At 33.2% G+C, this 23,362-nt stretch overlaps 1 protein-coding gene and 1 long non-coding RNA gene across 8 annotated transcripts; one reads left to right on the top strand and one right to left on the bottom strand.

The window, feature by feature from the left end:
• Window positions 1-546: 546 nt before the first annotated feature.
• Window positions 547-21,454, bottom strand: LOC106079257 (GA-binding protein subunit beta-1-like). Of its 7 annotated transcripts, none has more exons than XM_013240416.2 (11): window positions 21,415-21,454; window positions 9,532-9,710; window positions 8,937-9,134; window positions 8,091-8,189; window positions 7,760-7,955; window positions 6,949-7,044; window positions 6,670-6,789; window positions 5,665-5,852; window positions 3,324-3,432; window positions 2,491-2,597; window positions 547-1,694 (listed from the first exon to the last, which is right to left on the bottom strand). In XM_013240416.2, exons 1-11 carry the CDS (start codon window positions 21,437-21,439, stop codon window positions 1,605-1,607), a joined length of 1,407 nt encoding a protein of 468 aa, XP_013095870.1. In that variant the 5' UTR covers window positions 21,440-21,454; the 3' UTR covers window positions 547-1,604. The 7 variants fall into 7 exon arrangements, with proteins under 7 accessions (XP_013095870.1, XP_013095863.1, XP_013095884.1 ...); XM_013240409.2 differs by having other exon boundaries at window positions 6,946-7,044; XM_013240430.2 differs by having other exon boundaries at window positions 2,482-2,597; window positions 6,946-7,044.
• LOC129923903 (uncharacterized) lies at window positions 12,074-20,147 on the top strand. The gene is made up of 2 exons (XR_008775853.1): window positions 12,074-14,346; window positions 19,655-20,147. It is a non-coding gene; the product is annotated as an uncharacterized LOC129923903 (long non-coding RNA).
• Window positions 21,455-23,362: the final 1,908 nt, after the last annotated feature.

Genomic DNA, 23,362 nt, shown 5'->3' on the forward strand with positions numbered 1-23,362 from the left:
AATTTTTTTTTGGTCTTACATGTGAAGGTAAATAAGTCATTTCAGAATTTGAATTCTTTGCTATGAAACTGTAATCTTATATAAGTATCATTTTTTTTTTTAAATTTATGTGTAATTTGTGTTGTTTTAATTTTTCAATTAATAATTCAATATTGTTTTTATTTGATTGTAGGTAATGTTTCTCTTTTCCCCAATAAATACAATTTGGTCTAAATAATCTGCTTCGTTTTTATTTTGTCTTTGTAAACTATTCATTTAGATTATCAGCCAATGTCGTCAATTCTAAAGATTAAGGATGAGTGCAGTTAGTGACATGACTAACCCTAACCCTACATCCATTGTGTGCCACGGGTCTATTTAAATTTATTTTATTCTTCAGTGTAAGTCTTTGAAAAGAGCTTTTCTTATGAGAGCTCTCCCATTGTCTCCTTTTTAGGGGACATCTGAGCAGAACATGGTTATTTGTATTGCTTGTGTATGTCTATTATTAAGCATTCAAGGAATCTAATTATTTACATAAATTAAAAAAGAAAACTACAAAATGAATTTATCATAAAAATTTGTCAATTATAATTATTCAACAGAACCATTTTAAAATGTACAAAGTTGATGAATGATAAAATAATGACATAAATACAAAACCATAAGATAAACATTAAAATAAATAAATCTAGGACTTTTTTTTCTGAACTGATAATTTCAATGACCTGTATCTAAGTCTTTTTTATACCAAGTAACAAAAAGTATTTAAATATTTCATTTAATTATTAATGCACCACCAATTCACTAAAAAAAAAAAAAAAAAAGTTAACAAAACAATCATTACATAGCGCACACATGTAGTAAATGGGGCACAAAGAACATCCAAATCTTAAATTTTACCACCAATTTGCTTCATGTTATACAACAATAAGGAATAGTACCTTATAACCCCCCCAAATATTATGTATTCTTCATCCAAGCCCCCCCCCACCCAACCATATAAAGGTGAACCATAGTGATGTAATTCAAGAGTCAATAAAGCTTTGCAGTCTCCATTAGTCAAGCCATCTCAAGCTCATTCGCCCCTCCAATCCTCAGCCAACTGTGAATAAGTCGCAAAGAATTGGTTCCATGGCACTAACAACTTTTAGCAATAAAGCCCATAATCCACGTGCTGTATATTACATAACCCCCCCCTCCCCCCAATACTGAAAGAGGCTGAGCCCCACTGCTGTAAGCAACACTTTGGGCCACATGTTTGGGGGGCTTGACATATGAAGAACTGTACAAGCACACACAAGTATAACAACATTTTGTACACAGTACAAATCAATCATTGTCCCAAGCATGAAAAAAATACCTTTTTAACAAACGGTTCAGGCCTGAACAGTCAAAAGCATAAGACATCAAACTACTTTGTAGATCTTGGTTTAAATTACAGCAACCTGTAGTATGAGGAACCAAGCATTTGATGGGAACTCAATGGATGCCTTACGGTTAAACTATGACAAGAAAATAATTTATCTCATAAGAAGAGATTTTAAAAACTTTCCTCCCGAAACATATGAACATCTGATAATATTTTGCAAGCGCCTGTAGCTGAGGATTTTTGGTGTTGTTTTTTACTCTGATCCTTGATTTTCTTCTGCTAGTTGAAGTTGCAGTTCATCTTCTTCTTCCAATGTGATACCTTCTTCTTGATGGGCAGTATTCTGATGAAAACAAAAATTATTGATTACAAAAAAAAAGGATCAGGGTCTAAGAAAAGGGTGAAAATTATGCTCGATATGAAACAATTATATTGCAATGAAGGAGGCCAAACAGATTAACAAGATTATCAAACAGATTAACAAGATTTCATTTACATTCTTTGCGATAGAACTTTATAAATTAAATAATTACTAGCATGTCTACAATAAAAAAAAGTAGTATTGCATTAAAAATTTATTAAAACTGAATTTGATTATGAAAGCAATATTAATGTTTCAACAGTAGGATAGGGAAATAATGATTGGGATATGTGATTTACATCCATTTGAGACCAATACTGAAGTAGAAACCTAGTGAAGCAGAAATCAATGATAGTTCTAATTTTTATGATGTTAGATTTAGTCAAACTGGAGAGAAGAATGCAAATAAATCTAGCAATTTAAATGTTATAAACTCATTACACCTATTAATGACTGGAAACATGATGCTAATCCTTAGGACGTTTTCTCTTTAATTGAAAGTAGATTTTTTTTTAAGGTGAATTTAGTTAAAAAACAAACAAATCCTTCACAAAAAAATCTTGACTAGAGAGCCATAATGCACAAAACCCTACTTACTAAAAACTACAGTTAACATATTGACTACAGAACAATAATGCACAAAACACATAAGTGGCTATTAACTTCAGCAGAACAAAAGTTTCTGTTCATACAGATAATATAAATCATGGCTAGTTTTGTGCACATCTAATGTACAAAGGACTACCATTTTATATTAGTTTTTGTGTACATTTTAGACCTCATTAGATGTTTCTTCTTCCCCCATTTCTTCAGATCCAACCATTCCTCCATTGGCTTCTTCAATGACCAGAGGATTGCCATCTTCGTCTGTGACATGAGTGATGTCTGAAAAAGTGATTGTTTAATGTCAAAGAAAATGCATCACTCACTGATATGTTACATCTTACATTTTTTTTTCTCTAAATTTACTTTTTAGACTTAGTGTTGATATATAGCAGGAATTAGTTTGATGACTGACGATAGAACTGCACAGATGAAGGTCAAAACATCTACAGAGATGTAGACATAACAAATGTTTAAAATATATCTGGACAAAATCCGAAATGAATATCTAGTCAGCCCAAAAAAGAGAACTTGGTACACTGAGTGTGATGGTAAACAGTAACAGGATCTTATAATGTTGAAATAACTTAAAAAGAACTAAAAAGATACAAGTAACATGAAAAGACATTAAAAGTTACTTATGGAAAAAAAAAGAAAGCTCAAGTTATTTCTTAAACCCAGTAAGTGTTTAGGTCTTACTTTCTTCATTAGATAACAAATAAATGAGATGGCCTCAATGAAAAAAAAAAAAAAAAAAAAAAAAAAAAACAGCCTGGTAATTAAAAAGATTTATAGTTAATTTAAACTCACTAGTTCTGTAGCGCTATTGGACAACCTTGATTAAATCAAGTAGAGAGTTCGAAAAAGTTGCCAGAACAAACATTCTTTGTCCACCTGAGTAAGTGACCAGCTACTCATTGACAGAGAAACCTTATCAACTATAGTAGTCAATGTTCAGCCAATAGCCTTATCTTTCAGACACGTAATATGATTTATATTGTTTCTCACCCCCGTCTTGACCTTCTTGAATTATGGCCTCTTCCATGATAATCTGCCCCTCCGACTCCACATCCTCGTCCGAGTCATCCTCAGCTCTTGTCACAATGGTAATAACATTCTGAAAAGTGAACAAACACAAGTTACTCACAGGTTAATTTGTTCATACTTGCATCCTGTTCTACTAAAGTTTCCAGTACAAGTGTTGACGAAACAGAACTGCCTAGTATAGTTCGGGGGGGGGGGGGGGGGGGGGGGGGGGGGGGGGTTAAACCCCTTTTCTAGGTCCAAGTTAAAAGATGTTGTGCATCAATTAGAACTAAGCTGAAATCACTACTACAGTAGCCTAGGCTCATAAACAAAAGGTAAATGCTAAAAATGTGATCAGAAAATTTCCACATTCTATAGCTTAAATACCTGTACACATTCGTCAGAGAGTCAGTTGATAGAGAAATAAAAAGGCCAAAGACCAAACTCGAAATTAGTAACATTTAATAATAGTACAGAAACTGACCTGAGACACAGGGGTGCCACCCATGAGACTAAGTAAACCCTGAAACTTGAATTTCCAAATTTTACAAACCCTGAAATAATAAGCCCCAGACTTTACCAACCCTGAAACGTACCGCATATACAATTTAAGCACCAAAATTTTACGAAAGAAGAACAGTATTAAATTACTACCTAGATCTATATCATAATATGCCCCCCATGTTTTAAATATGTAATTAGTAAGCCTATCATTATAATAAATAGAGTTTGTGTGTATTTATTGATAAAGCTTGTAATACAAGTTAAGAGGATTTAGTACAATTTTATATTAACAATAATTGTAACCCCCCCCCCCCCCCCCCCCCCCCAAACACACAGATATTTTAAATGATGTTTCTCTCTTAACATTTTTTCCCTCATTATTCCTTTGAAGCAGCCTACTTTAATCAACAATGATAAAACTGATTCCATCAATGTACATGCATGGACCAGTAAATCTATTGCAACAAGATGATAAAATTGATTTGAGATTTAGTCCAAATCTACTCCAAAATGAACATTTAGATTTAGTTTCTAATAATTAAATGTAGACCTAGATGGCTAGAATGTGCTGGACAGCTTTTACATAAATTAATTATAATTTATTTGTATAAATCTATTGACCAATCGATCTATTTTTTCTAGCCTCTAAGTCTTCAGGTGAACGCAAACTTACTAATTTAATTCTTCAATCATTGATTCTAGTTCTGATCTAAAAACGATGTAAATATCCTAAATCTAGGATCATACTTCTATAATACTCTAGACCAACATAGCTCTAGACAGGCTAAGGCTCTATGTCTATATGAAACCTATACAAATATTAAAATATAAAACACGGAAAGAAAAAAAAATCTAATTTCTCACTCGTGAATTTTTTTCTTTCTATTTCTAGATCTAGGACTAGGTACACGAGTAGATCTAGACTATTCTAGACTATTATTGACTATATCTATAATAAATACAAGACTTTACAGTCTAGATCAGATCTAGATTGATCATAGAAATAGATCCAGACTCTAAATCGAGCTGGTTCGAGGCGCATTCCGTAGATCTAGAAATTCTCTATAGATCTAGAATGTTTACACTTTTTTGTCACTTTAAAAAAAAAAATACTGTACCGGTAAATAAAGCTTTGTGCGCATGCAAAGTGAAAGTCTAGCGAATCGCGAGATATGAGAATGGTCGATTTTGTTTAAAAAAGGGGGCTCGCGCGATCGGAACTAACAAGAATGACAAGAAATTTCAAAAAATCTAAATCAACTAAAACCCTGGATTTTAACAAAATTGTAGTATGCAAACCCGGAGGGGGGAAAAATCGGACCCCTCAAAACCTGCATTTCAGGGTTATTCCGGAAAAGTGGCACCCCTGCTGAGACATCGCAACCTGTTTGCATTTTAGACCAAAATTTGTCGTCAAGTTTCAGGCCGTGGCGACGGACCTGTGTCTTGGCAACGAGCTATTGGTAAAAAATACCCACAGGTAGCGGTGTCGCAGGTCAGTGTCCAGGCTTTCTATAATGATTGGTCTCGGTTCAACCCAGATGCAGCATCATAAATTCCCAAAGGTTTTACTGACCCTAGGATGATGATGATATTTTGTGCCCTATTATTTGGTTATATTTAATACACAATTTTCTCTCATTTAAAATTTGGTTCCTAGTGCAGTTTAAATAAGTAACATGCCTGCATCATTCATGGTTTCAACATTTAGCTTCACATTTGTACTTTCATTTAATAAAAAATGAAAAAAAAAGAAAAGAAGTTTCCATCATTCTTAAATGCAACACAGCAAAAAAATGGAGAAAAATAATTTACTCACATCTCCATCTTCATCATCCACATCTCCCTCCTCATGTCCTGTGCCATGCTCCACAATGGATTCTTCTGTGATCTCTTCTCCCATGCCTCCCTCATTTACTTCTTCCAGCTCCTCACCATCCTCTTCTGTCACTCCATGCATCCCAGCCTCCTGCTGAATGAACTGGTTCAGGGCTATTTTACCAGCCTCTGTGTTCAGACATCAAAATTTTTCTACTTAGTTATAACTCTTTAAAAGTCTAATCTATTAGAATATAGCTCACTTAACAGTTAGTAAGGGTGTTAGGTAGTCAGCACAATGACCAACGGCTTTGGCTTCCCTAAAGTATGTCAGGTACCCATTAGAGTAGGATGGAATCAGAGGCATCCTAAGAATACAGAAGGTTGAAAATCCCAGTTTTCTGCTGGAATTTGAGCTTGAGAACACTGAGTTCTGACGCCAAGTGATTTACCACTTAGCAATAATTATAAAAACAAGTCATTATTCCTCAAAGTAAATTTGCTTTGCAATTACACATGATAAAACTTTTGCTAAAAAATAGATTTCAAATTCTATTTATAAATGTTAATACATAAGCACGAAAATCTCAATAAAATATTTCGGTAATGATAATGATAAGAAGAAAAAAAAAAAAAGCTTTTAATTTTTAACAGCTTTAATTGCTTAGGAATAAAAAATTGAAAAAAAAAATCATTAAAAAAAAGGCTGAATTCTGATAAAAAAATTCAAAGAATATTTTTAAGCAAGACAAATAAATGACAAACACTTGTTATAACAGATATTAAGTAAAGTCTAGATCTTCTGGAAACTAAAGTTAACCTGAAGAGATGCATAAAAAATTGTACAAAAGTGAAATACAATCATTTGAAATTTTCTATTAAAAAAACAACAACAAAACTTTTATTTCATAGGTAAAAAAAAATCTGAAGGAAAAAAGAAAGGGAAATAAGAAGACATTGAAATTCTGAACATTTTTCAGCTGCTTTCTATCACTGAAGATCTTACCTGTCAATGTTATGGTCTGTCCACTCTCTACAGCAGAGGCTATGAGACTGCCATCAGTGGTGATCATGGTAATACCTTGGCTCTCTAGCCAGCTCATGGCTTCAGATGTAGATGTGTGATCTGACAAATGGAACAATCATCACTATTACAAAATTCAAACCTTTTCAAAAAGTCATTTATAAAATGGGAAAGCAGTTAGTTTATCAAGGTTTGAAAAATTTGTCGCTGCTAGTTTTATAATGAGATTACCACAACAGCGTTACAACATACACTTACTACCAGAATTAGGGGCTGTAGCCTCTGCTAATGCTGCTAGGGTGGCCAATACAGACGTGCTGCTCTGGTCAGTGGAGTCATCAGGCTCTGACTTGATTACTAAGCAAGATAAAGAAATTGGCTTAAATAGATATAGAATAATACAGGTGTATGGTTATGTATTGTTATTTATGTAAATACAACCTCCTACCAATCTTGAATAATTCATACACTGCCAATTTAAGCAACGTATACATCAAGCTAGTGAAATAATAAACACACAAGGAAAATAAAAAAAGAAATAAAATTTAAGAAAAATAAATGCATGCTTTCATTGCAATTTATTTTTTAAGCTTTCGTAATGCTTGGTTTGACTCTTTGTCATGTTAAATGGTCGAGAATTTTGACCTATGGGTCGGAATGAGAAAGTGGCTATTTCCCATCCTTCTTTCAGAAGCTCCCCTATTAACTAAACAATCCTTTAATCTATTTTTCAGGGTTTTATCTTCTTAAGCCACATGTGCTTCTCCATGCCTTACCAGTAACAAAGTACAACCTCATAATGGCGAGAGGGATCTAAACATAGCATACAACCACCATGAGGAATGGTATCTAATTTGCCTAATTAGAAACATCCTCACCAATGCCACCTTAGCCTATTAATAGATCCATTTTCCCTCATGGATGTTTTCCCAACTGAGGCTAGGTCTGTGCCTGTTATCTTCACCAATAACTAAACAAGACACCAAATTTATTTCGTTTTAAATACATACTAATTAACTTTTTATATTACTGGTATATAAAAATATGAAATATATTAAAAGGGAATATTTACATTTATCTGTGTCTATGACTAGACCATCAACTCCATCGCTGGTCGACACTGTCTCTGTCACTAGTGTTTCTGATGTTTCTATGTTAATGGTGTCAGAGTCCTCTATCACACCGGATGTGTCCTGATGCAGCTGCAACAGCTGAGCAATGTCTGTTCTCCCATTGGCTATAGCAATGTCTAAGGGCGTGCGATTAAACTGCCCAACAACACACAATTTTTAAAATCAAATTAATTGCTCTATCAGAGTACATTTTTTAAAATATAAATTTTTTAACTATATTTGTAGCGAAATTAAACAAAAGATTAAATTTTTAACTCAATGATTTTTCACCTTGTCTTCTAGTGTAGCATCAGCACCATTTCTAATCAAAGTGGCTATAATGTTCACATGACCTTTCTCTGTTGACCAGTGGAGAGGGGTCATTTTCAACTGAAAACAAAAAGTTTCAACACTTGAATTGAGACACAACAATATGAACAGAAAAAAAAAAGTAAAAGTAATAAATATTGTACATATTCCCCCTTTTCTTAATGAGCAAATGATGACCAGTTATCTAAGTGTTCTTCTGATTAAAATGATAAGCAAGAATTTTTTATTTTTTTTTTTATATTTAGTCATTTTTTTTAATGGTTTAAAAAAAATCTTCATTAAAATTTATGGAAGCAATTTAAAAAGAAAAAGGTTATTCTGACAACTACTGAAAGTAAACTGGCTCACATCAGAGACATATTCTCTAGGTAAACATTACTGTTCTTGTTACCATGTTTAATTTAGTTTTGGTTCATCATTTCTATTCCAAATCATTAAATGAAGAATTTAAGATAAAGGGTTTGGGTTTTTGGCACATCAGCACAATTTAGGCCATTTTGCAAGAAGAAAGACCAACATCAGCCAGGAACAATAAGACAAGTTGCTAATAAATTAACATTTATTCTAAATAAGTTATAATTGAACGGGGTCTCCAAAAAATCAACATGATTGGAAATTTATTTCTTCCATACTTGCATCTTAAATTAGCGTATTCTTTTGTTGATTACAAATTACATTAAATTCAAAATCTGATTCTTTGGTTGTTTTTTTAACACGAGCTCATTAACTATTTATAAACAACAAACAAAAAGAAGCTAGGATAAAAAAATTCAATCACAGATCTATTTACGTAAAAATCAATTTTACCATATCTTTTGCATCAATATCTGCATTACTCTGTAACAATAACTGGACAATTGCCAGGTGACCTTCCTGTGAAGCTACATGTAAAGGTGTCCTGTCCACTTTAGTTCTAGCATCCCTGCTGATGCCTGCACGCAGAAGAACTTCTGCTGTCTCCTGATGACCATATTGAGCGGCAAAGTGTAATGGCGATGTTCCCAGCTGTTAACAAAATTGTCAATAGATACAAAAAAACTATTTTGGGAAAAGAAAAAGTTGTGCTTGTTAAGCTCGATTCAGAAGCAATAAAAAAAAAATATTTAAAATATAGTCAAAGCAAGGGAAGTAAACTGCATAAAATCTTTAAGTATGGTTGTATTGAGAGACTTTTATCTGGTCAGTATAAAGACAAAGCCCCTTAATTTTCTACAAAATAACTGAATGTAGTCTATACATTTATATAAGTTTTATATGAATTTGAAATTTAACAATAAATTAAGGTTATAATATTAAGCATAAATGAAATATTATTTTTGAGTCATAACGTTGTAGTTAACTATTATGCTAAGCATAATTTTTTTTTATTTAAATATATTTGAATCATCTAAAAGGCAATTACCCAGTCTGTGGTAAAAGGTGCTCCATTTGACATCAATGCTCGAACTGTATCAGTTTCCCCGCGCTTAGCTGCCTCCAACAAACGCTTTCCCAAGTCCACAAGAGACATTCTCCTTGAGCCTTCTAGCGGCCTTGAAATTATATTCTCTACCGTCTGAATGGCTTCCACTATCATTTGATCTGAACAGATAGAAATAATATATTTGAAAATGGGACATACATTATGAAACATTTAACATTATAATGCATAAATATGTTTCAACCCAGCTCTGAAATCCATATAGTAAAGTACCCCTATCAGACATCACGATCTACAGGGCAGATAGTGTAAAGTATGGCAAATGGTTGTTTGTTTCCAAATGTTTTATATAAGTGTTCCTTCAGAGTTTCAGATAATGTAGATCTACATTTGTATTTGACATTATTTAAAAAAACACTAAATGCATTCACTCTCCACAATATAAATATTATTTCATTCAGCTTATTTATATTAGGGTCTAGAGTCTAAAATCTATCATAAAATTACTTTACTAGTAACTAGAATTTACTAGATCTAGACTACACTCTATAATATAATGGCTGCCTGCTCGTGTGGTATGTGCTCTGGACTGTCGTTCGGACTTCTCTATGGTCCTGGGTTCATACCCTGTCTGCCTCCTGTGGGAGGTTTCAACAAGGAAGTTAAAGGAACATCCAAAACATTTTTTTATAATCAAGACTATTTTAATCTACGACTAGATCTAGAATCTAGCTACAGTACCATATTTGCACTTATTAAGTTATGTTATTATCATATTACTTACAATTTATAGACTAAATTTAAATCTACAGTAGGTAGTTTGACACCCTTACTCTACTGGCCTATAATCTATAAACTGCTGGACTAGCTGCTATATTATAGTTTTGAAACAGCATGGCTAGACTTCCAAAAGAGATAATCTTAAAGGAGGATTCCTAAGCTTTCGAATGATACCAAATTGTCAACAAACGAAAGCCATGTTTATTTAGAAAATTTACAGTAAAGTCATTGGTAAGAATGATTTTGCATTTACTATCATTTTTAAACAAGCTTGGTATTTTTTTTTTATTTAGACCTAGATTTATGCTTAAAGTTTGTCATTTTATATATTATTTTTTAATGAAATTTTGTCCTCCAAAATTAAAAAAACTTACCCTCTTATCAGTTATAAATGATGCCAAACTACGTTATTTTTCGAAATGGGTAAGTGGAAAAATTATAACTACCATAACAATCTATAATTATAGTCATTAATAGTATTAAAATCAATATTTCTATTATAGAGTAGTGTTAGAAATCTTTTTTTTCTATAGGCCCCTACTTAGGTTTACAAAATATAAAAGGAAATCAGCTTATTAAGGCATTAAGTTAAGAAGCAAGTTTGGGTTCATCCTGACGATGTTACTGTTAAATGAAGTCACTCCATAATGCAGCGACATGTGGAGCCAGACATTAGCCATTCTCATTGATAATATGAAGTATAAATGATTTATCATATATATGCATTGTTTAAGTTTAATAAATTAATGGCTTATCTTTGAATCCTATACTGGAGACTATAGTTAGTATACTAATACTGACACTGTGACACTACTACTCAGGAGTACTAGACTCTAGATCTAGATTGATTTCTATATTTATACATAACTGTAACATAGTAACAATAACATATTAAACATACAAATGACACATTACTAACAATACATTTTATACATAGATTCTAGTATGATAAGTATGAAGTATGATAGTAAGATTAAAGAAAGATAGTTTATAAGTTTAGTCAGTTTAGACTTAGTCGTCTTAGTTGTACAAGTTTTGAAGTTAGATCTAGTTATAGATAGTCACAGTGGTTATAGATCTAGGTCTAGTTAGTAGTCTTAACTGACTTTGTCTTAACTAAGTCTAGTCTCTAGCTAGATCTAGAACTACTAGAAGCTAGACTAGTTAGTAATAAGTAAAGTTAGTAGTTTGGAAATAGTCACACTCACAGTTGTCAGTGCTGTCTTTTTGGCACAAGATTGACAAGACATGCTAAAAGTCTCCGCCTTAAGAGGGTTAAAAGATCAATTTAGACAGGAAGGATTAATTTAGGTAATTTTTTATGTTAAAAAAATATTCACCATTAAAAAAACAAGTATGGTTTTAATCTTAGTCCCATTCTGTACCAAAGCAGCATTTTCAAACTTAAGAAGGGGAAAACCAAATAAAACAGGAAGCAGGAAGTTCAAAACAGTTGTTTACAAACCACGCTTCCGCTATCGGTTTGCATTAATGCCGAAACAATAATGATACTTTTAAAAATCGAATTAAATTGACCTGCTTCTTAAATGAATGCACGCAAATATTTAACTAATAATTTACCCATAAATTAGTGAAGACGCTGACAAGGTGCACACGCGATCGAAAACATAATGTCGATAACTGAGCGTACCATGCTAAAACGAGGCTCGGAGAAAAATGTGGAACTAAAATTTCGAACTTCAAATTAATATTAGGAAATAAACTAAACCCAAGTGTTAACTAGTGTTAGACACCTTATTTATATAGGTTAGTTATTTTAGTTATTTAGCGACGCACCATAGTAGACGCATATTGAACGGGACTAGTGACGTTTGGGATATGTTGGGTTAGAGACCGGAAAATGAGTTAGCGATAGAACACTCCAGGGTAACGACGTGTTTAGTGACAGAGACTTCTACTGTGGCCTTTTATCATAATAAATATATATTAACTTGTTCATCATCGTTGACTACATCTCTTCACCTGTTACAATCGATGTGCCAGTTCTTGTTTGTGTTGTTGGTCAACTACACGTAATACACCCGAACAATTACACCCAAACGATTGCAGAGTAATTGGTTGACTTCAAGACAGCCTGAACTAGCAACATCACAGTGGCGACCCCGAACCTCGAAGCCGGACCCTGATGAAGACGAACATCGAACCGGACCTCGAAGCAGAACGTTTACTCAGGTGAGGGTCGTGCACTCGAAGTTATAAGATTTCATCGGAGTACGGCTGAACACAGCAGCATCACAGAGTGACTTTGTTCTAGATCTACATACAGTCATCGCCTGTTTGATCGCACGTTCGACGAGCCGTTAACTCAGGGTGACCTTCGTCAGGACAGTAATCATCGCAACGTCTGGTCTGCTTAACCAGTATATTATCAAAGCCTGATCTTCATATGCTGAATCGACCTACAACCAGAGAAACCGTTCGTTCATAACGGGTGAGAGATCGTTAGTGAACCTGTTGGACATATTTTTTCTTCGTCATAGGAGCCACATTGAGTATCAAGTTTTACCTCGTCAGTTTCGAGAAGGACAGTTTGCCCGCTGTCAGAAGTATTGTGAGTACTACAAGTTTGGTAGCTAACTAAATCGAAATCGCTCTGTCGTCTTACCCTTGGAGAGATTCTTGTGGAGCAGTTTGCTCATTGAACCGGTTGCTTGCCACGTTTATAACGGTCACTGTGTTTAACCTTTGGAAGGTTAGTGAAGTAATCTTTATCAGTACTGAACATTGATATATCTAGTATTCGTCGGTCTAGACCATATCTAGACTTGTTAGCAGTGAAGTTGTGGAAACAGCTACATCCACTTAATTTCGTTGAAAACCGTTAATCGTCTAACGGAACGTCGTCGGAGGTGACCTTGGTTTCACCTAGTCTACATTGGACAGTTGGTCTAGTGAAGCAGAGTACAACAGCAAACTTCGTCGTACGACCAGAGTAGCAGCAGAGGCAGTGAACTATTTTAGAGAACCGTTATTCGTCAGCCCAGATCAAGTCATCGTCAAGAAAGTCGTTATTCGTCAGCCCAGATCAAGTCATCGTCAAGAAAGCCGTTATTCGTCAGCCCAGATCAAGTCATCGTCAAGAAATTCGTTATTCGTCAGTCGTCCAGATCAAGTTGTCGTCAAGAGACTGTTATTTGTCAGTAATCATCTACACAAGTCAAGTCATCGCCAGAAGAACCGTTAACCTATTCGTCAGTAACTGTGTACACAAGGTCGTCGGAACTACACATACGCTCATCAACAGTCGTCGAAGAAACTGGAACATTTTGCTGTGGCATATCAGGACATCTGTGGCATTACGTGGGATACTGGTAGCACCGGAGAACAGAGTCAGAACTGGAAGAGAGGCAGTGGAATTTGTTGTGATCTAGCATATTCGGGAGTCCGAACAAAGGGATCTTTCTTATCAAAAGCTAAGTGCCATTTTTCTTATTAGTATATGTTTAGATTGCCCTTAGAAATAGATTTTGTCTAAATTTGGTACGTTAGCCTGAGTAAAATCAGGTGGTGCGCCTTAAAACCCGTCGGGGTAGAAGACGTAATTTAGATGAAAAGCTATATTATATATTTAGGATTGTAATTTGTTTTGTTTGTGTAAACGTCATATCCGTTGTTGCCTGGTTACTTCGTGACGTTATCATTGTGTGCCATATTGTCACATCCCAACCCATAGTGATAGTCTCATTTAATTATTTCATTTGTTTATATTATTTTAAATTATTTATTTTTATTAATTTAATTAGATCTGTATTTTTTTTCACTTAATGATAGAAAGTGCGGGTAGGATTCTTTTACTGTGAATCAGACTAAAATAATTTTAGTTTGAGCGGTTAAAATCAATTATGATTTTGCCATGAGAATAATGCCGAAACTGGCTATGTAGTCAAACACTGTCGTCTGGCTAAATATAGATCTGCAAATTTTGTACATCTCTTTGGTACAATTTAATTATCTAGACTCTACTTTGAAATATTATTAAGTTGAAGATGAATGAAGGTAGTACATTCTAAATATATATATCTTGTTGAAGATATATTTGACATTTTATGAACGTATCTGTTTTATATGGTTAAATAGAACCATAATCTACTCTAGATCTAGACTCTAGACAGTCTTTGAATTTACTCTAAACACTTCACTGTGACTTCAGTCATACCAGATTTTAAAATTGATCATAGTTATTCATACTAGATCTAAAAGTCATAGTGCTCTTGATAACTAGATCTAAATGGTAATATTATACATACTATAATATACTGGATTTAAATTTGTGTGATACTAGATCCAATATACAGATTTGAATATAACCATAATAACTCAGACTAGATTTATACATTTAATAAATCTATAGATAGAGACATAACATTTAAAAATTTGTATAAAAGTGTGGAAAAACTTAAATATAAAATAAGTTTAAAGTATAGCCATAACTAATATAGGCCAAGTAAAAATATATATAAAATATAAAACACAATGGCTACATCATCATATGTGGACCTTAAGGAGGTTAAGGAAACAGCTATGCAGGATGGAAAGGCCATGGAGTTAAAAGGAAAGGACTTAGCAGCTTATGTACAGCAAGTTGTGAAGGAGGAAACGGAACGTCAAAGACAAGAGATAGAAAGACAAGAAGAACGTCAAAGACAAGAGATAGAGAGACAAGATAGGATCAGAAAGGAAGAATATGAGAAGCAAAAAGAGGACCGAGAACATGAAGCTAAAATGGAGAAGATGAGATTGGATGCAGCACAAGCCAGAGCCCAAACTGAACAAGGAAATAACACAAATAACTCAAATAATTATACCACTCAAAGAGACAACCCTAATTCACAAACATGGCTAAAGAGAAAAATACAAAGTTTTGATGAACAGAAGGATGACATTGGTGATTTCCTGAAAAGATATGAGGCAAAAATGTCTACATTTAATATGCCTGAAGAGGAATGGTCTGAAATACTGATAGACTTTGTTCATGGTCAAGCTCTAACAATATGCCAAAATCATGACCATCATATTGATGATAGCTATCAGGTTTTAAAAAGAGAGTTATTGAATGCCTATGGTCATAATGCTACAACTTTTAGAAAGAAATACTTTGACAATATACCATCATTAGAAATAGAACCCCAAACTACCATTAATATGGAAAAGGATTTTTTCAATAAGTGGGTAAAATTAGAAAAAGTAACAAACTCTTATGAAGGATTAAAAAATTTTATTCTAGTGGACAACTTTGTAAATAAATGTGATCCTCAATTACAATCTTTTATTAGAGAAAGAAACCCAAAAACTATAGATGAAATAACAGAGATAATGAGAGTATACAAAAATGCATATCCAAATAAACCATTTTCTGATAGAGATAAGAGCAAAGTAGATTTAATAGGATACACCAAAGAAAATGTTGATAGAAGTAGAAATAGAAACAGATCAAATAGTGGAAATAGAAAATATAGTGAAATAACCTGTTTTAAATGTCAAGGAAAAGGTCATATAGCAGCTAACTGTAGAAGAGGGAATAGTAGGTCTGGAAGTAGAAATAGATACAATGAACAAAATAACAGTAGATATAGGAGTAGAGATAGGAATGACAGGGGAAATTATAGAAATAGGAGTTACAGTAGGGAATACAAAAATAAAGGTACAGATAGGGTATATTTCATGGAAGGAAATAGGAACAATTTTGCAGTGTACCCAGGGTTTGTAGATAGAATTCCGGTGGAATTAATCAGGGATTCAGGTTGTAACACTTTGGCAGTAAAAACTAAATTTGTCAAACCTCATTGGTATAAAGGGTTTACTAGGAAAGTAGAATTAGCAGATGGCACCGTAAGGGAATTTAAAGCTATAAGGGTGTGCATTGAAACCCCATTTTTCACTGGTTATTGTGATGGCATTGCAATACCAGAAATGAGATATGATATGTTAGTAGGAAACATAAAAGGAGTTAAAGAATGTTCAAGAAAAGAATTAGAAGACTGGCAAAACAAATACAAAAACATAAGACAAAATCATGAAAACATAGAAACACAAAATATAACAAGTATGGTAATAACAAGATCAATGAATAAACAAGATGAGAAACAGGAAAATACAATAAATGTAATAAGTAATGATAAAGAAGAAGAAACCAGTAATGTAATACAAATAGAAAATACAGATGTTAAGGAAAGAGAGATAGAAAATGAAACACAAAATAGTCTTGAAACACAAATATCTCAAAGTGAAAAAGAAACAACACCCACATTTGCATTAGAACAAATGAATGACAATATTATTGGGAAAATATATTCAAGAATACTAGATAAAAACAATAATAATCCAATGGAGAAATTTTGTATAGAGAATAAAATATTGTTTAGACAAACAAGTAATGATAACAAGAAAATAAAACAACTTGTCTTACCACAGAAATATTGGAAAGATGTTTTAATCATGACACATGATAATAATTTAGCAGCACATAGGGGAGTAAAGAAATGTTATAGGAATTTGTCAAAACAAGTATTTTGGCCCAAAATGAAAGCAACAATCAACAAATACATAAACTCATGTGACATATGTCAAAAGAGATCTAACAAAAGCCTAGTGAATAAAGCACCTATTCAAGAAATGGATGAACCTACGGCACCATTTCAGAAAGTATCTATTGATTTAATAGGTCCTTTAATTCAAACTGAAAATAATAACAAATACATTCTAACAGTAATAGACATGTTTAGTAGATACCCAGAGGCAATCCCATTATCAAATACAAGTGCAGAAAATATCATTAATGCCATAACTCAACAAGTAATTACAAGACATGGTATACCTAAAATTATATTGAGTGATCAGGGATCTCAGTTTAAGTCAGAACAATTTAAGAAATGGACTAAACAATACAATATACAGCACATATACTCTTCGGTTTACCACCCGGAGAGTAACGGTTTATGTGAACGATATGGTGGATCATTAAAAAGATCACTAACAAAGATAATTCAGAATAATCAGAACAAGTGGGATCATTACATTAACTATGTACTATTTGCTCATAGAAACAACATCCATGAAGCAACACAATTTTCACCATATGAAATAATACATGGAAGAAAACCCAGAGATGAATTAGATGTTTTTAAAGAAAATCTAATAGGCAATGAGAATAAATTAAATAATGACAGTGAAACAACAATCACAACAGAATTGAAAGAAATATGGACTCAAGCATATAACAACAATAAGAAATATAAACAAAGTGCTCATGAGAATTTAAATAAGAAAAGACAATTGAAAACACTAGAAGTAGGAAACAATGTATTAATATTGATAAATGACCTGAAAAATAAAATTGGTAAACAATGGAAAGGTCCATTTAAGGTGATAAAACAAATTAATGATGTGAATTATCAAATTGAAATAAATGGGAAAATTAAAACATATCACATAAATAATTTGAAACTGTATCATGATAGAGAAGATGAGTTAATACAAAACATTCAGGAGGAAATAGAAAATAAATTTTCAGAAAGAGAAGAATGCTTGATGATAATAACAAATGAAAATCACAATGAAAATGATATTAAGGAAATACCTGTAATAGAAACAAAAGAGAATCAAACTTGGCAAAAGATTAATCTTAATAATTTAACTAAGGAAAAGTCAAAAGATATAACTAAAATAATACAGGAATACAAAGAAATTTTTTCCAGCATACCAGGAAAAACTAATATTATTAAACATGACATTAAAGTAACAGACACAAAACCTATCAAGCTTAAGCCATATAGAATACCGCTACATTTACAAGACAAAGTAAAGAAAGAAATAGACAATTTACTAGAATCAGGTATAATTGAACCATCAACATCTCCTTATGCTTCACCAATTGTGATAGCCAAAAAGAAGAATGGAGATATAAGGTTATGTATTGATTATAGGAAACTTAACAACATCACAGAATTTGACCCATATCCAATGCCAAATATAGAGGATATTTTACATAAATTAAATGGAGCAAAATTTTTTACTAAATTAGATTTAACTAAAGGTTATTGGCAAATACCTTTAACAGAAAATGCAAAACCTTACACAGCATTTGTAACACCATATGGTATTTTTCAATGGAATTATATGAGTTTTGGATTAGTAAATGCACCTGCCACATTTAATAGAATGATGAACATGATAATTGGAAACAAAGAAAATGTTATTTGCTATTTAGATGACATATGTATTTTTAATAATAGTTGGGAGGAACATTTGGTAGATGTAAAAGAAGTATTCAAAATAATAAAAGAAAGTGGACTTACAATTCAAGCAGAAAAAGTAGAAATAGGATTGGAGGAAATAATTTTCTTAGGACATAAAATAAATAACAACATGATTAGCCCTATTGAAGATAACATAAAGAAAGTACTTAATATTGAAATACCTACAACAAAAAGACAAATTAAAAGTATATTGGGAATAGTAAATTATTACAGAAAGTTTATAAAAAACTTAGCAGAAATAGTGAATCCACTAAATGACTTACTTAAAAAAGGAAAACCTCAAAAAGTAGTTTGTAATGAGGAATGTGTGAAAGCTATTGACAGAATTAAAGATGTTTTTAGTCATGAACTAATATTAAGACTACCTGATAAAGACAAAATATTTTATGTCACAACTGATGCATCTGGTAATGCTATTGGTGGTTGTTTAATGCAGAACTATGATAACTTACATCCTATATTATATGTAAGTAGAAAATTGTCAGAGGCAGAGAAAAAATATAGTGTCATTGAAAGAGAAGCCTTAGCTGTAATATGGGTAATTACTAAGCTAGAGAGCTATTTAATAGGAAGGAAATTCATATTATTAACTGATCATAAACCTATTCAGTATATACAGCAAAAGAGCATGAAAAACAGTCGTGTTTATAGATGGTTCTTAGCACTACAGGAGTATAAATTTGAAGTGAAAGCTATTAGTGGAGCTGTGAATATTGTAGCTGATTTATTGTCTAGAATGACATTGAAGTGAAACAGTTTTGTAAATAAACTATGATTATATTGATTATGTAATATATATTAATATATTGACACCATTTATATGTTATGAAAAGGGAGATAAGTAAAGTTGATGTTAAGCATTTAAAAGTAAGTATGGATATTTTTTTTGTGTGAATCATTTCATATATCATTGACGAAAGTTAGTTCTATGGAAAAGGGTGAGTATAAAAGAAAAATGGACAAAAGCGTATAAAAGGGTGGTAAGAAAAAATGTATTGAATGTGTAAATAAAGTCTGTAATTGTTTTTTGAAATATTGTATTTTATCAGATTACTGCCAGTGAAGAACATTTGAGATGTGTAGGACATGCCCATAAGATGCCACATTTTCCTCCATGATGAACTGTGTACCAATGAAGATGATTCTGGAATGTTATGAACTGTTATGAACATTGACATGAATATGAGGAACTGTCAAGATGAAGATGTCAAGATGAAGAGATCAAGATTTTATGTTTGTGGTCTTCCCCTTAAATTGAAAATGCCCTTGTAAGACTTGACAGTAGTGGAAAAATATTGACATATTTTTTTTTCAAGGGGGGGAGGAATCTGTTAGACACCTTATTTATATAGGTTAGTTATTTTAGTTATTTAGCGACGCACCATAGTAGACGCATATTGAACGGGACTAGTGACGTTTGGGATATGTTGGGTTAGAGACCGGAAAATGAGTTAGCGATAGAACACTCCAGGGTAACGACGTGTTTAGTGACAGAGACTTCTACTGTGGCCTTTTATCATAATAAATATATATTAACTTGTTCATCATCGTTGACTACATCTCTTCACCTGTTACAATCGATGTGCCAGTTCTTGTTTGTGTTGTTGGTCAACTACACGTAATACACCCGAACAATTACACCCAAACGATTGCAGAGTAATTGGTTGACTTCAAGACAGCCTGAACTAGCAACATCACACTAGATAAGTCCCTTGATGACTAGTTCTTGGCATTTGTTTTGTCATGGATCTCTCCTTTTTTTTTCCTTATTAGGCTTAATAATAATAATAGAAATTTAAGACCTACAGCTACAAGTAGTAGATCTACAAGTAAACGCTTTCTCGTATAGATTCTAAATCTAGATCTATTTCTTTGCCCATAGTAGCCTACATTGGACCAACCCGTAAATCTAGATCTATTTTCTATATTAAATATTAGTAGGCTATATAAATTCGATCCATACAGCCTTAAAAATAGCCTTTTCCCCCCACTCTCTTATTATTCTTCTCCTTTTCAGTTCTTCATCGAAATATTTGAAATCTGGGATATTTTGGGCCAGGGCCTTTTTTTTTTCTTCTAATAACATCCTAAAATGGACCTCATGCTCCAATCGTAAACACACACACACACCCCTTAGAAGTCACGTTACTACCATAGGCCTCATAGGTTGAATCTGGAAATAAACATGGAATCTATTGTATTGTTAAAAAACCACCCGTGCTTGTCAATTTTACTTTTGTTAATTTGTTAGAATATTGCGATTTTTTAAATGCAGCACATGTATTAAAGGAAAACGTTGTTCAATGGACATTTTGTGCGCACATAATAATATATTTGGCCGGGATCCTCCCTCCTTTTTTTTTTTTTTTAAGGTCTGCTTAAATTTATAACGCACCTTCCTCCCAAACAATTCTTTTTGGCTTTTGAATTCGATTTGCCCCCCCCCCCCCTAAACTTTTTTTCCCATCCTAAACCATGAAATTTTTACGTTTCACTGCATAATATACCAAGAAGCGCTTTGTTTCCAAACATTTCCAGACGAAATAGGTCATGAATTTATTACTCAAGATTTTTAACAGTATCTTGTTAAAAGCACTCTACCATCGTCAGTTTAAAGAATTCTTAACGAATTGTTCGGAAGAAAAAAAATGTTGTGGCTCTTTAGAAACGTTGAAATTTTGTAAATTGTAATTTTGGCTCCCCTGTCCTAGGCGGCTGCCTAGTTTGCCTATGCATAAGGCCGCCCCTGTACTGTATCACTCACCCATGAAGAGTTTGGAAGCTAATAGTGGAAATTGTAAAAACGTACCAGATATCGACCTTTCTTTCTTCATGTAGATTTAGTCTAATATATAATATAGGCCTAAAATTGTACTACATTGTATTCTTGTTAACTAGCATAGACGTAGGCCTACATTGTTATCGCTATGACCTTGACCATCTGCGAGAAAAATCCACAATCTGACCTAGATTTAGAAGCAGCTGCATACCTTTTTAATTTTTCGACTAGATCTTGATCTATATATAATATATATATACATCTGTCGCAGAAAAGTCCGTTCAACACCGTTGTTCGCAGTTTTTTGTTCCTAGTCGGCGCATTTCTTTGCTGGTAATTTTTCGCTGAATTGCAATTGTGTCTGTAGCAGTTCTCTTAATGTTTTCCAGATAAATAGGAAGCTGGCGTAGGCATATGCACAAAGCACCTTAATCAGAATTTATTAGGGTTGTTCCTTAACTCAATGAGTTGAGTTTAAAAAGTTCGTTAATGTTTAAAATGTTTAGAAAGTATATAAACTAACGATCCATTGAACTGGCTTTACCAAATATGATCTTAAACTGGTCTCCCCATTGGAAGAGGTAATGGGTTGCTCGAATCAGCCAGGAAAACCAACGTCTTAGCAGAGTTTAATTGAAGTCATTGATTAACATTGATGAGTAGATTGACACATAAAGTGCGAATTAGAAGTAACGTCTGTGATAGATACGTTTATATCTGTTAGCTTACATTCTCTTCATGGCTTCAAAAAGGTGGGTAGGCCTACTGGAAGCTGGACGAATATTTCTGAAACAGTTTTTATCATTTTTTGTTGTTGTAAGGTTTTATATGGGGGGGGGGATATCAAACGTATAGCCCTAATTATCTTAAATTATTGCTTTTTTAAACACAACGACTTCAGCGGGAATTTGGCCTACTGCACTCGACTCAAATGTTTCTTTTGTATTCAGTGAAGAATTTAATAAATAAATTAATAGACATATATGAACATTTGGCGCACCGTCCATACGCATTTGTAAAATCATTAACTGGACTATTAATATGAGATGCAAAATGGAAAGACTTCTTGCAACAAAGAAGCATTACAAGAAATAAAAAGAGCACAGTGGCGTAGCTAGGGTGGGGGGGGGGGGGGGGAGAGGAGGGGGATCATTTGAAAATTCCCCCGGGGGGGGGGGCAAATGAGTGTTTTTTTACATTAAAAGTTAAATATGCTGGGGCGCCCTGAGAAGTGAAGATCCCCGCGGCTCCAAAACGATGGATAATTCCTAGCCACGCCACTGATAGAGCATATTGTCTTCTCACTCTGTAAAAAGTGTGTGCACGATCTTTCTTCCACACCCATTCTCGGGTCAAGCTGAAACTTCGCACAATTATTCATTGACATAGACAAGACATGAATCAATAAAAAAAGTAACCAATTAGTCAATTAATTACTGGTAATAAATTATTTTGTTTGATATAAACTAGAGAAACTAATCCTTCAGTATTCACAGACATCTCTAAATTTGTTGGGTTTGTCTCCTAAAATAATTGTTAACGCCATTTCTCCCTCACGCATTTTTCGATCAAGTTGATACTTTAATTATCTATATTTTTTTGGATATCAAGTAAGGGAAATAATTTAGTAATATAGTTTCATGTATAGTTTTAAGGGCGGAAGCTTTTTTTTTTTTTTAATATTTTGATTGTTTTACTTTAAAAAATAGATTTTTCTTGAAACTTATCTATTAAAGACGTTACTTCAGAAAAGAAGACAATTAAGCACTACACATTTCATGCATAATACTGAGACGCCGGAGAAGTGTTAGAGATTGTAGGCCTACGTCGGACTAACTTTTTTGTTTTTTGAATTAGGGGGAAGGGAAAGGGGAGGGGACGGGGGGATAAAGGGGGTCTGTTTTTTTTTGGGGGGGGGGGGAAGTGATTCACTGACAAAAGCTTATCTGCGTATGTGTGTCGGGGGTTGGCGTTACAG

The sequence above is a fragment of the Biomphalaria glabrata genome, chromosome 18, assembly GCF_947242115.1.
Source record: "Biomphalaria glabrata chromosome 18, xgBioGlab47.1, whole genome shotgun sequence".
NCBI lineage: Eukaryota > Metazoa > Mollusca > Gastropoda > Planorbidae > Biomphalaria > Biomphalaria glabrata.

Excerpts from the sequence above, each read along its gene's own strand:
- LOC106079257 (XM_013240409.2), bottom strand. The coding sequence starts at position 21,439 with ATGAAGAAAGAAAGGTCGATATCTG. Across the intron at positions 7,956-8,090 it reads ATGCTACACTAGAAGACAAG|TTTAATCGCACGCCCTTAGA; the intron begins GTGAAAAATCAT and ends GTTGTTGGGCAG. Across the intron at positions 5,853-6,669 it reads ACAGACCATAACATTGACAG|AGGCTGGTAAAATAGCCCTG; the intron begins GTAAGATCTTCA and ends GTCTGAACACAG.